This window comes from Procambarus clarkii, chromosome 41 (genome assembly GCF_040958095.1).
Source record: "Procambarus clarkii isolate CNS0578487 chromosome 41, FALCON_Pclarkii_2.0, whole genome shotgun sequence".
Classification (NCBI taxonomy): Eukaryota; Metazoa; Arthropoda; class Malacostraca; order Decapoda; family Cambaridae; genus Procambarus; species Procambarus clarkii.
This window is the reverse complement of record NC_091190.1, coordinates 31,228,575-31,242,298: the sequence shown is the minus strand read 5'-3', so window position 1 is coordinate 31,242,298 and position 13,724 is coordinate 31,228,575. Positions and strand designations below refer to the sequence as shown.

Here is a 13,724-nt window from a genome sequence, read left to right as displayed (position 1 = left end):
ATTAATCCATTTATAACAATTCACATCTCATTTATTATGTTGAAATACTGTCCTCTCGCTCTGGAACAAAATGCATTCATCATAATAGTTCACGAATTTTTTAAATAAAGCAACGTGCGCGAATAACCAAACATATTTTAGGACTTGTAGAACCAACTTGAACACAAGGGCTTTAAAATGAAGTGCTCAACTTTAGATATTGTTTATGTACCTACATCTAGACTACTGTACTGTATTTCAAGCTCGGAGCCCATAACTTTCTTAACTAAAATCAAACACAATAAGACCAAACCGGTTAATGTCTTTGCATACAATTTCTGCTTGGAGTTATCCTACTGCCTGTTAGCCTACATCATTACCTCTAGAGTGTAAAGGAGAAGGAACCCAAGTTTTTAACCATTTCTGCAAGCTAAGAACTGTTCCTCATCGTGGACCTTGTTAAAGCTTGACCAGCATATTTTCCCCAGAACAAGATCCTCCGATCGATGTACAGCCAAATCCCCGTTTACTACTGGATGAACAGGGGCGATAGGCGCGTGTCAACCAAGTTCAAGTATGTTTATTGAGACAAGAAAGAAATACATCTCAAAGGGGTAGAGTAGCTTAGGCTATTTCTACCCCCCCTAACGCGTGTCAACCATCATGCCACCGTCGTAGGTCCTTGGTAACCTCTCGTTTCTTCATAATTATGGTGTCGCAGCCGTCCCGCTAGATCATAGCTCGACCTGTCATAACTGGGATGGAATTCACTTGCGTTGTGTATGGGTTGAGTGAGGTTGTATGTGAGATGGGGAGCGTTACCGTGAGGTGCTCGCGCCTCGGACACCTTCCACTGTACCAGGTGTGTTGGGTACGGCGCCGGGAGTCTCCAGCCGGATTTCCACGGGGCAGACATGTTGGGTGGCAGATCTGTAACATTGTGAATTGCTTAGAACATAAGAACATAAGAACAAAAGCAACTGCAGAAGGCCTATTGGCCCATACGAGGCAGCTCCTATTTATAATCACCTAATCCCACTCATATACATGTCCAACCCATTCTTGAAACAATCGAGGGACCCCACCTCCACCATGTTACGCGGCAATTGGTTCCACAAATCAACAACCCTGTTACTGAACCAGTATTTACCCACAAGTGACTTAGTGGGTAAATACAAGTGAAGTATTTAGTGACTGATGACAACAAATTAATAATGTTGTGATCTCAAGTACTGAACATCAGTAAGAGATAAGTGATTGCTAGTGTGAGTTTTATGACTGGTTTGTTGGGTTTCAGGCTAATCAGCTTCTAGTCTAAAGGTTTCAACTCTTTTACCATGTCGTAGCTCAGTCAATTACCGAAACGTGGATGAATGTAGAAAATAGAGAACTATTAGCTGAATATCAAATATATGGATTTAAACTATTTCACACAGATAGATATATTAGACGAGGAGGTGGAGTAGCCATATATGTTAGGGACAATTTGAAATGTAGTCTCAAAGAGGGAATCAAAACAGAGCCACACACAGAAACTATTTGGATTGAATTAAACGAAAAAGCTAATAATATTATAATAGGAGTAATATATAGGCCACCAAATTTAGACAGAATGGAAGCAAAGCATCTATGGGATGAAATATCTAGAGCATCTAGATCTAACAGTATTTATGTCATGGGTGACTTTAATTTTAGCGGAATAAACTGGTTGAACAAAACAGGGAATAGTGAAGCAGAAGATTTTCTAGAATTAATTGACGATTGCTTTCTTACGCAACACATTAAGGAACCAACACGGGAAAATAATATTTTAGATTTAGTGTTAACTAACAGGGAAACGCAAATTAATGACATCGAAATAGGGAGTGAGCTAGGGAGCAGTGATCACAAAGAAATCAGATTTAGCATAGAATGGAATAGACCAGTAGGAGAAAATTCTGTTAAAGTGCCAGATTTTCGAAAAGCTGATTTTAATAGCCTAAGAAATTTTTTGGGTCAAATTGATTGGAAAGGCTTGGGTATGGGGTGTGGGCCGGTCTTGGAGCGAGACATGAACCCAGCGATAGGTGACTTAAATGGGGATTTCGATGTGGATTCAATATATAACTTATTTAAGAATATTCTAAACAAAGCACAGGAACGTAGTATACCATACAAATTGAATAGATCGTATACTAATGACCCAAAGTGGATAACAAAGAATTTGAAGAACCTTATAGGTAAAAAGAGAGCTTGGTACAAAAGGATTAAAAATGGGGAGGTCACTTTAGAACAGGAATTCGTACAACTGGTTAGATATGTTAAAAAAGAGATAAGGAAAGCAAAAAGAAACTATGAAGTTCGCATAGCAGGGCAAGCAAAGACAAATCCTAAAGGGTTTTTTCAGTTATATCGTACTAAGACTAGGGAAAGGATAGGTCCATTAAAAACTGAGACAGGTCAAATAACAGATAGTGATGAAGAGATGAGTAGTATTTTTAATAAATATTTTGTATCTGTATTTACTAAAGAGGAACTTAACAATATGCCTTCAGCCGAACAAGTCTATGTGGGTGGGGACGAGGACAGGTTGACGAGTTTAGCAGTTACCAGGGAGGATGTTCTTAAACAAATAGTAAAACTCAAACCAAACAAATCCCCAGGGCCGGATGAAGTGTTTGCTAGGGTGCTTAAAGAATGCAAAGAGGAGCTTTGTGACCCACTGTCAACCATATTTAATAAATCAATAGAGTCAGGCAGAGTGCCAGAGTTTTGGAAAGTTGCTAACGTGATACCAGTTTTTAAGAAAGGTGATAGATCACTTGCGTCTAACTATCGACCAATTAGCCTAACGTCTATTGTGGGAAAGTTACTCGAATCTATAATAGCAAATAAAATTCGTCTTCATTTTGAAAAACATAAATTAATAATTGAGTCGCAACATGGTTTTATAAATGGCCGTTCATGTTTAACAAATTTGTTATCTTTTTATTCTAGCATTGTTGAGGCAGTTGATAGTGGTAAGGATTGCGATGTTGTATACCTTGACTTTAGCAAAGCTTTTGATACAGTGCCACATGAAAGACTGATTAAAAAAATAGAGTCTCATGGTATTGGGGGTGCTATATTAAGCTGGATTAGGGCATGGCTATACCAAAGGAAACAGAGAGTTAGTATAAATGGAATCAAGTCAGAGTGGGAAAATGTTGTAAGTGGAGTGCCTCAAGGCTCTGTCCTGGGACCTCTGTTGTTTATAATATATATAAATGATTTAGATTCAGGTTTGAGTAGCAACATTTGCAAATTTGCCGATGATACGAAAATCGGTAGGGAAATTAATTCGGAGGAGGACTCACTATCACTTCAAGTTGATCTAGATAGGGTTTTGAAATGGTCAAAGGATTGGCAGATGCAGTTTAATGCTGATAAATGTAAAGTTCTGAGGTTAGGTAATGATGATAGAGTTACAAGATACGAGCTAGATGGTGTTGTGATTGCGAAGTCGGATTGCGAAAGGGATCTGGGAGTTATGATTAGTAAGAATTTAAAACAAAAGGATCAATGCATAAATGTTCGTAATAAGGCAAATCGGACACTTGGATTTATTAATCGCAGCGTTAGTAACAAGACACCTGGTGTGGTTCTCAAGCTATATCTTGCTCTAGTTAGGCCCCATTTAGATTATGCAGTTCAGTTTTGGTCGCCATATTATAGAATGGATATAAATTCACTTGAACGTGTCCAGCGTAGGATGACTAAGTTAATTCCCCAAATTAGAAATCTTTCATATGAAGAAAGATTAACAAAGCTTAAGTTGCATTCACTGGAAAGGCGAAGAGTTAGGGGTGACATGATAGAGGTTTACAAGTGGATGAATGGACATAACAGGGGGGATATTAATAGGGTATTAAAAATATCAACACAAGACAGAACACGAAACAATGGGTATAAATTGGATAAGTTTAGATTTAGGAAAGACTTGGGTAAATACTGGTTCAGTAACAGGGTTGTTGATTTGTGGAACCAATTGCCGCGTAACGTGGTGGAGGTGGTGTCCCTCGATTGTTTCAAGCGTGGGTTGGACAAGTATATGAGTGGGATTGGGTGGTTATAGAATAGGAGCTGCCTCGTATGGGCCAATAGGCCTTCTGCAGTTACCTTTGTTCTTATGTTCTTATGTTCTTAATTAAGGCAGCGTCTGGGATGCTCTCGGACGCAGGTTCGAATCCTCGTCACGGCCCTTGTGGATTTGTTCATTAGTCTAAAGGGTTATTAAGGCCATAGCAATAGCTTGACCAACCAGCAAGAATATTGTAGATCAGAACTATAGCAGACTGTTAGTGAATATACGACGATAAGCGATATTTCAAATCTATTGAACCAGTATTTTATAATCTACATTTAGAAAGATTACGTGAGAGAATATAATAAATCTGAATATTGTTGGGAAATAATTATCAAAAGAAAGTGAGAAGTGAAAGTGATCTTAAGATAGCTCTTAAGATTGTTATATGACAATTACAGGAAATACTCAAAACACTAAGAGTATAGGAACATGAAGATCTACAAAATATACAGTAAAAAAAAAAGTTATATCTATTAAGGAAACGAAATAAAGTAACTAGGATACAGCCTATCATTTATGAAAACGGGAAATAGCAGCTTACAGGTGTTCCTGTTGATATCCTCCTGAGCCTTGACGGAGCCATCGTACTGGCTCTCCAGCCAAGCTTCAGCCGGGTAGGCTGGCTCCCCGTGCTTCAAGATGTCCATTCCTGACGTACAGATATCGTAAAGAGTTAATTGTATAAAATATGCAGTTGAGATATTTCGTTTTACGTCAAATGTCTCCATGCGATAAGTTTCTAAAACATCCTTGCAGGATCCTACTCTATCATATTCTCTCCCAACATTAGTGTACATGGGTCGACCCATGCACAAAGTATAGAATACAGAATATTTAATTGAGTCCAACTACTGGCCTTGACACAAAATAAATAATGAAACTACATTTTTTTTAACACACGCAGTGGACTTTCGTTATATGGAGTATTATTCCAGTCATTTGTAAAATATCTTTGAACACGTTACGGGTTTATCTACTGTGTAAATAACACATCTAGAATACAATGAACAAACAAAAACTACTTTGAGGATCCAGACCATTTTTTTAAAAGATTAGATGTTGTAACACAGAAGAGGCTCAAGCTCAAGCTCAACAAGCCATAATGTAAAACAGAAAACTGATGCCTTTTCACCCACAGGTGAAAATGGAACCACCTACCCGATGAAGCTGTAAGTGCCAAAACCTTACTGCAGTTCATAATCCAGGAGGAAAAAGTTCTCAGGAACAAAAGAGGGGGACGTCTGACAAACCTCCGGCTTTCTGTGCCCGTCGAGGGCACTAAATGGATGATGACCCTCTGGTAAATTAAGATAAACTTTATATATTCAAGTAATTCGGTTAAGATAAATTCACTTGCCTGCAATTTCCATTTCTGGAGGCACCCTCAAGACGCCGAGCAGCCTGAGGGAACCAAACATAAGCAAACAAAGACCACCAGACCAGGCCACTATGGCCAGCGCCCCCACTATGTTCCAGGCGAGGACCTCCGCGCTGCCCCCGTACACAATGCCACCATCCTGGAAGAGGGCCACAGCAACCAGCCCCCACAACCCACCTCCCATGTGTACAGCCACAGCATCAAGTGGGTCGTCAACTGTGGAAGAAACACAGCTGCATCTTATTCGGAAAAATTAAGTATAACGATAGCAACAGTTAAAAGATAACAAAGGAATATCTTGTCCTTCAAAATACTCCACAGAATCTAACCTTGATTTCTTGAAGTTGCAATACTAAAATCTTAATTAAAGTAAAGCTGGAAATGTAGTGCCAACTTGACAACAATAAATAGCCGAGAAACCCAATTTAAACAATAATATATCACACTAGTAAAGACGGAGCGGACGTACCCTTCAGTTTGGGCAGCAGAGAGTGGATAGCGAGGAACACTGCTCCACCCACTATGCCCGTGACACAGGCTCCCCACGGCCGCACCACGTTGCACCCGGCACAGATGGACACCTGGGGGGAGATGATGATGTTTAAGATTCGCTACTGGGAACCAAAAGTTCCAAGTAGCACGAGCTATGGTGAGCCCGTAGTGGATGTAATCTGTGTGGGGAGAACATATTAGCAAGCATGGCGGATATACATATCCATTACTTTGAATTGTCTTTACTCAATTGATTTCATCATTTTGACAATATTATTTGGACACACTGATGAAATTAATGTTTCCCAACGTCTGGGACAGGAAACCTATTAGGATTATCGGGGGCACACTAGAGCCCCGTTCAATGACTGACTTTCCCCAAGATGCAACCCACAATAGTTCCAATAGTCCCAACAACCACTCGACCATAAGTGACCATACAAACTGGTTTAAGGCACCGTAACACCAGTTGCAATGTGCTCCTGGCGGTCCGGGTTCCAGTCACTTCTGGGGTGTGGAGTTTTCAGACGCATATACGCTTGGGGACCATTCAAGCTTGTTTGCATATATATATATCTATATATATATATATATATATATATATATATATATATATATATATATATATATATATATATATATGGGTCATCATCCATTTAGTGCCCTCAACGGGCACAGAAAGCCGGAGGTTTGTCAGACGTCCCCCTCTTCTGATTCTGAGAACTTTTTCCTCCTGGATTATATATATATATATATATATATATATATATATATATATATATATATATATATATATATATATATATATATATATATATATATATATATATATATATATATATATATATATATATGCGAACAAGCCTGAATGGTCCCCAGGACAATATGCAACTGAAAACTCACACCCCAGAAGTGACTCGAACCCATACTCCCAGGAGCAACGCAACTGGTATGTACAAGACGCCTTAATCCACTTGACCATCACGACCGGACTAATGAGGTGATAGCCGAGGCTATTTGAACCACCCCACCGCCGGCACTCGGATAGTAATCTTGGGCATAGCATTTCACCAAATCACCTCATTCTTTGGGGCACACGTGAGGAACACAAATGCGAACAAGCCTGAATGGTCCCCAGGACAATATGCAACTGAAAACTCACACCCCAGAAGTGACTCGAACCCATACTCCCAGGAGCAACGCAACTGGTATGTACAAGACGCCTTAATCCACTTGACCATCACGACCGGACTAATGAGGTGATAGCCGAGGCTATTTGAACCACCCCACCGCCGGCACTCGGATAGTAATCTTGGGCATAGCATTTTACCAAATCACTTCATTCTTTGGGGCACACATGAGGAACACAAATGCGAAGAAGCCTGAATGGTCCCCAGGACAATATGCAACTGCGTTGCTCCTGGGAGTATGGGTTCGAGTCACTTCTGGGGTGTGAGTTTTCAGTTGCATATTGTCCTGGGGACCATTCAGGCTTGTTCGCATTTGTGTTCCTCACGTGTGCCCCAAAGAATGAGGTGATTTGGTGAAATGCTATGCCCAAGATTACTATCCGAGTGCCGGCGGTGGGGTGGTTCAAATAGCCTCGGCTATCACCTCATTAGTCCGGTCGTGATGGTCAAGTGGATTAAGGCGTCTTGTACATACCAGTTGCGTTGCTCCTGGGAGTATGGGTTCGAGTCACTTCTGGGGTGTGAGTTTTCAGTTGCATATTGTCCTGGGGACCATTCAGGCTTGTTTACATTTGTGTTCCTCACGTGTGCCCCAAAGAATGAGGTGATTTGGTAAAATGCTATGCCCAAGATTACTATCCGAGTGCCGGCGGTGGGGTGTGTTACCTATCGTACGTTACGGCTCGTGATCCTACAGCAGCCAACTTTAATTACGTCTAGGGATACGACACAACTGCTGTTCTCAATAGCGAATCACCAGTATAACCCCTTAATAAGTAATGAGCACAAAAATAGAATCTTCATTAGGACTGAAGAATAAAGACAATAATATTATATAAAATTATATTAAATAAATCTCAATAGCAAACAGATGATTATATGGTCACAATATATCACATTAAAAATATCACTGTAACTTCCAGACATTAAATTAAAATAATAATATATGTATGGCTATGACAGAACAAAATGAATGACTTAACTCCAAGATGTTATCTCCCTGGTTCCCGTCCAGCTACTGAACAACAAAACGCGAGTCAAAAAACAGATTGCCTTGCCCCGCGAATAAATTGCCAAAGTTACAATATTTATTATTTCAACAATGGAGCAATACATTGTGACAAGAGTAATCTTAAACTAACTTAATGAATAATTAGTACATATTGATATACAAACATAAGGTAATAGTTCTTTTACATAGTAATTAAAATATGCATACAGAAGGGAATAATGGCATGCACACCCCAGCAACGGACGATCCCACGACAATTTGCCAGATACAGTTCACTCAATTATTATTCACCTCTGTTACCCACTTATGATCACATATAAATCATTAGTTCCCGTGGGAAAACTGATCACACAAAGAAATAAACAATCATTCCCACGATACGTTGGGCCTAACGCCAACACTGTAACATGAATGTGCATTTGCATAGAACATATAAGTATAACAATATACATGCTTGTAATTTACATACAATTATAAATGTACATATTAATATATTTACTTACGTATCTTATAAGGGTACGTAACACTTCCACCTCCAAGAAAAAAAATGCAATGGATTGAAGATCAATGGCATTTTTTCAGAAGTAAAAATGTTAAGTAAAAAGAAACATTTCATTTATGGTACATCAAAACTTCTTGACAAAGCATCAGCAATAACATTTTGTCTGCCTGGAATATGTTTGATTTCTACATTAAATTCCTGCAAAAACAATGACCAGCGCAGAATTCGTTGGTTCTTGACTTTCATCATATTTATAAAGATAAGGGGGTTGTGGTCTGTAAATACTAACACTTTATTTCCTGATAGGTAAATCTCAAACTTCTTGATTGACAATATAAGACCCAACGCCTCCTTTTCTACCACGGAATAATTTCTCTGAGCTGCATTAAATTTTCTAGAATAGTAATACACAGGATGCTCAATCTGGTCTAAACCAACTTGAATAAGCACAGCACCTATTCCAACATCTGACGCATCAATGTGTAATATAAATGGTTTATCAAATTGGGGACTAGCAAGAATAGGTGAGGTGGACAATATGCCCTTTAGGTTCTGAAAAGCATTCTGACAATCTTGTGTCCACTGAAACTTTACTTGCTTGCATAACAAGTTTGTCAAAGGAGCAGCTACTGTTGAAAAATTTCTACAATAACGCCTATAGTATGCACACATACCAATAAACCGTTGGACTCCTTTCTTATTGGTCAACACTGGGTAGTCCACAATGGCTTGAATCTTATCTTGTAAGGGGATAATCTTACCTTGTCCTACCTCGTGTCCAAGATAAGTTATCGTACCTTTTGCCCAACTACACTTATTCATATTTATGGTTAACTTTGCGTTTTCCAACACTGTAAACAAGTTCTTAAGGCCTAAGAGATGATCTGCCCAATTCTTACTGTACAAAACAATGTCATCAAGGTAGGCCCTACAATCTGGCACATCCTTGAGTAAGAAATTCATGAATCTTTGAAAAGTAGCAGGTGCATTTCTCAAACCGAATGGCATGACATTAAATTCATACGCACCATCAGGTGTAACAAAAGCAGTAACCTCTCTAGCATACTCTGTTAATGGAATTTGATAATACCCTTTTGACAAATCAAGCTTACTTACATATTCGGCATGACCTATGGACTCTATGCATTCTTCCAACAAGGGTAAAGGAAAAACGTCCACTGTAGTGTTCTTGTTCAGTTTCCTGTAATCCACGCACAATCTCCAGGTTCCATCTGGTTTTGGCACTAACAAACACGGAGAGCTCCAAGTACTTTGACTTGGCCGAATGAAATCATGCTGGAGCAGATATTCCACTTCTGCTTGCATAATTTTCCTCTTTTCGGGATTCACTCGGTACGGATGTTGTCGAATGGGGGTGCTGTCCAGGAGCTGAACGTCGTGTGTGATGAGGTGGGTCTGGGTAGGAACCTCCCCAAACAGAGATGTATGGTTGTCCAGCAGAATATGGAACTCATCACGTTGTTCCTCCTGTAAATGACATAGCATCTCCCTGCCATTGGAACTGGAACTGAGAAGTTGGATATTAACAACATGTCCCTCACTACAATTATCCTCAGGTGGTAACTCTTCCCGACTAAAACAAGCTACTACACCAGGTCCAACATAAGCTTTTAATCTGTTAATGTGTACAGTCATTTGGGGTTCTGAAAGATTAGGGTTAATTAGTTTATAAGTTAGGTCTCCCACCTTGTCTACCACTTGGTAGGGTCCTGCGAACTTATGGGACATGGAAGTCCCCATACGAGGTTTCAACACCAACACCAAATCTCCGACATCAAACGACCTTAGCTTAGCTTTGAACTTCTTGTCATATCTTACTTTCATGGCTTGTTGAGTCCTTCCCAGATGTTCTTTCGCCAACTCACGAGCCCGACACAACTTAGCCTTGACCTCACTCAAGTACAATCCACTCTGATGAACAGAGACATCTCCCAACAACTTTTCTTGTAGCATTTTAAGAGGACCTCTTACTTGGTGACCAAACACTAGTTCAAAGGGTGAACAGCCCAATGACTCTTGTAGCCCTTCTCTAGCAGCAAACAACACAAAGGGGAGATTCTCATCCCAATTACGTGGATGAGTTTCTCCGGTTGTCTTCAGCATTTGTTTCAAAGTCTGGTGGAAACGTTCAAGTCCACCTTGGCTTTGGGGATGATATGGACTGGATAATTTGTGCTGAATCCCTCGGGATTCGCAAAAAGTTCTGAAAACTTTAGAAACAAAATTTCCCCCATTATCACTCTGAATAACTCTAGGCATTCCAAACAACGAAAAGAATCTTTCAAGACACTTGATGAGATTATGAGCCTTGGTATTCCGTAGAGCATAAGCTTCAGGAAATCTAGTAGTCATACACATGAGAGTGAACAAAAACATGTTACCCGATTTAGTCTTGGGTAAAGGACCCACACAATCAATTACAACATGAGTAAATGGTTCATCAGGAACTACAATAGGTTGCAATGGTGCTCTAGGTACAGATTGATTTGGTTTACCAACAATTTGACAGGGTATACAGTTATGACAATATCTGACCACGTCTTTCTTTAACTTTGGCCAGAAAAAATATTTACTTATCTTATGGTACATATTCGTGATACCTTGATGACCTCCCATGGGGTCATCATGTGCAGCCTGCAGGACCTGCCTACGATAATCATTGGGGACAACGAGTTGGGTTCTAATCTCACAATCATCTGAAGAGGGAGTTCCCTTGGGTCTCCACCTTCTCATCAGAAGTCGATCCTTGAAGAAGAAACCCGTCCCTTCCTCCAATGCATCAATATTATCAGGAGCCTCAGAAATACACTTACTTAAACTAGGATCAGTAGTCTGTACAACACTTAAGGGCAATGACTCAGACTCAGCAGCGAGCGGGCAAGAACCTAGTAGCGTGATCTCTTTTCCCGATTGATCAGAATAAAATGGAGTCATAGCTACTTCGGCCTCACTCTCGACAACTGGCGCACTGGAGACAAGCGGGCAAGGTACAGATAGTTCAGCCTCCTCACCTTCACTTTCCTTGTGATTTAGGTTCGGCGGGGCTTCTACTACGGCCTCACTCTCATCATCCAGTCGAGTCATAAAAGAATCCTCAAGATCCACCTCCCACTCCTTTACTGAAGGGGTCCTGGTCTTGGGAACAGCAACCTCAGTGAAGACAGGATTACTCTCACCTGTTTTTCCCATTGATCTAGTTACAACACAAGCAGGGTAAATAATATCATCATCTGCTACTGGTTGAGCTAATACATTATGGGGTTTAGTTAACATGATGGGACACTTGGGCCCTACAACCATTTGGTTGCCAAAATCATTACCTAGAATAATGTCTACCCCAGGAATGGGCAGTTGTTTACTTACACCAACATTACACCATCCTGAAGTATATTTAGAATCAAGGTTAACTTGCAATAAGGACACTGGTTGCACACTACCGGCAATACCTTGGAGAAGCACAACTTCACCCAGATCTCGGGTGTCAACATCATCAAGTACCTTCTGGGTAATAAGAGACTGTGAAGCTCCAGTATCACGGAGTAATTGAACAGTCTTATGTCTACCATTAGTACATAATAAGGTACCTATGGAAATATAGGGTTTGAATTCAGCCATCCAATTGGGACTGACTGTAATACATGAAGAATTAATAGGTTGCACTCCTTTACTCATAATAAGACCAGTTGGTCGGAGTTCAGGATGCAAACTAAAACATGAAGAAATCACATGCCCCCTTCTCTTACAATGGGTACAATGTTTGACAGTGGACACACTGGTAGAACCAACTGCCGGTTTAGAATTAGCATTACTAGGCTTAGATGATCCTGTCAATGGAGTAACCATCTTAGGGTTAGTAAGAGAAGAGTTCACGGGAGTAACTGTCGCACCAGGAGGAGACTTATACTGATAAGGAGTACGGTGAGCATTGAAATTTACTCTACGACTAGACTTAGGTGAAGTGGCCGTAAACGGGGCCTTAGTCAGCAACTCATGCTCATCCGCGAGCTTTGACAGCTCATCAATATCTGTTACATTCTTTCGTTCTGCCATAAAAGTAGACAACTGGTCTGGAAGACATGACAATACTTCTTCCATTATAAGAAGATTCTTTAGAGCATCAAAATCAGTGACTGCAAGTGACTTTAACCATCTGTTGCAAAAATTCGTCTTCTGACGAGTAAAATCTGCTATTGTCTGATCCCTGATTCTCCTTAGGTTCCTGAACTTTTGCCTGTGTGCCTCTGGATTTAACTGGTATGCATTGAGGATGCTTTTCTTTACAAAGTCATAATCAAAACTATGAGCGTCAGGTAGGGTTGTGAAAACCTCCTGACTACGCCCCTTAAATTGAGACTGCATAATGGCTACCCACTGATCCCTTGGCCAGTTCATACTGATGGCAATTTTATAAAAATGTGCAAAGAAAACCTCAGGATCCTCCTCATTGAACTTGGGCAACTCTATATACTTATTCATCCTGATGGGATTATTATCACTATTTGTTGAAACATTACTAGTATTTCCATGCCCAGCTGCCATACGCTGTGATTCAAGCCTGAAGTTAGTGTCAGCCATTTGTTGTTGAATCTCTAATTGCCTAGTTTGTTCCTCGGCTTGTTGCTTCTTTGTGGCTTCTATTTGCAACTGTACCGCAATTTCTAAACGCCTAGTCTCAAGCTCTCTTTGCTGAGCTTCAGCCTCTAATATTTGCTGTTGCTGTTGAGCTTCAATCTCTCTTTGACGAGCTTCAGCCTCTAATATTTTCTGTTCTTTTTGAGCTTCAAGCTCTAATTGGCGAGCTTCTAACTCCAGACGCTTTAACGTCATCTGATCACTCGACTCCTCTCTTAACTCCTCTAGAATTTCTTCCTCTAACTCCCCGTTCTCAACAAAATGCGTCACAATGACTTTCAATATTTGGGCTTTAACCATTCTATTGCTGGCGGTCAAATCCAACTGATTTGCCATTTGTATTAACTCAGTCTTTTTAAGGTTCTGAATCCCTTCAAAGTCTGGGTGAGCCACCAACGCTGCAACTTTCTCCT

The 13,724-nt window shown here is 40.2% G+C and overlaps 1 protein-coding gene across 1 annotated transcript in view; it reads right to left on the bottom strand.

Annotated features, from left to right (window-relative positions):
- Positions 1-623: 623 nt before the first annotated feature.
- Positions 624-13,724, bottom strand: part of LOC138373107 (putative ammonium transporter 1) — a 36,302-nt gene continuing 23,201 nt past the window's right edge. Inside the window, exons 6-9 of the mRNA XM_069339126.1 lie at positions 5,932-6,043; positions 5,442-5,678; positions 4,626-4,733; positions 624-909 (exon numbers count right to left, since the gene is read on the bottom strand). Of these exons, the coding sequence (XP_069195227.1) occupies positions 641-909; positions 4,626-4,733; positions 5,442-5,678; positions 5,932-6,043 (726 nt within the window). The 3' untranslated portion in view covers positions 624-640. The remainder of the gene's footprint in view (positions 910-4,625; positions 4,734-5,441; positions 5,679-5,931; positions 6,044-13,724) is intronic.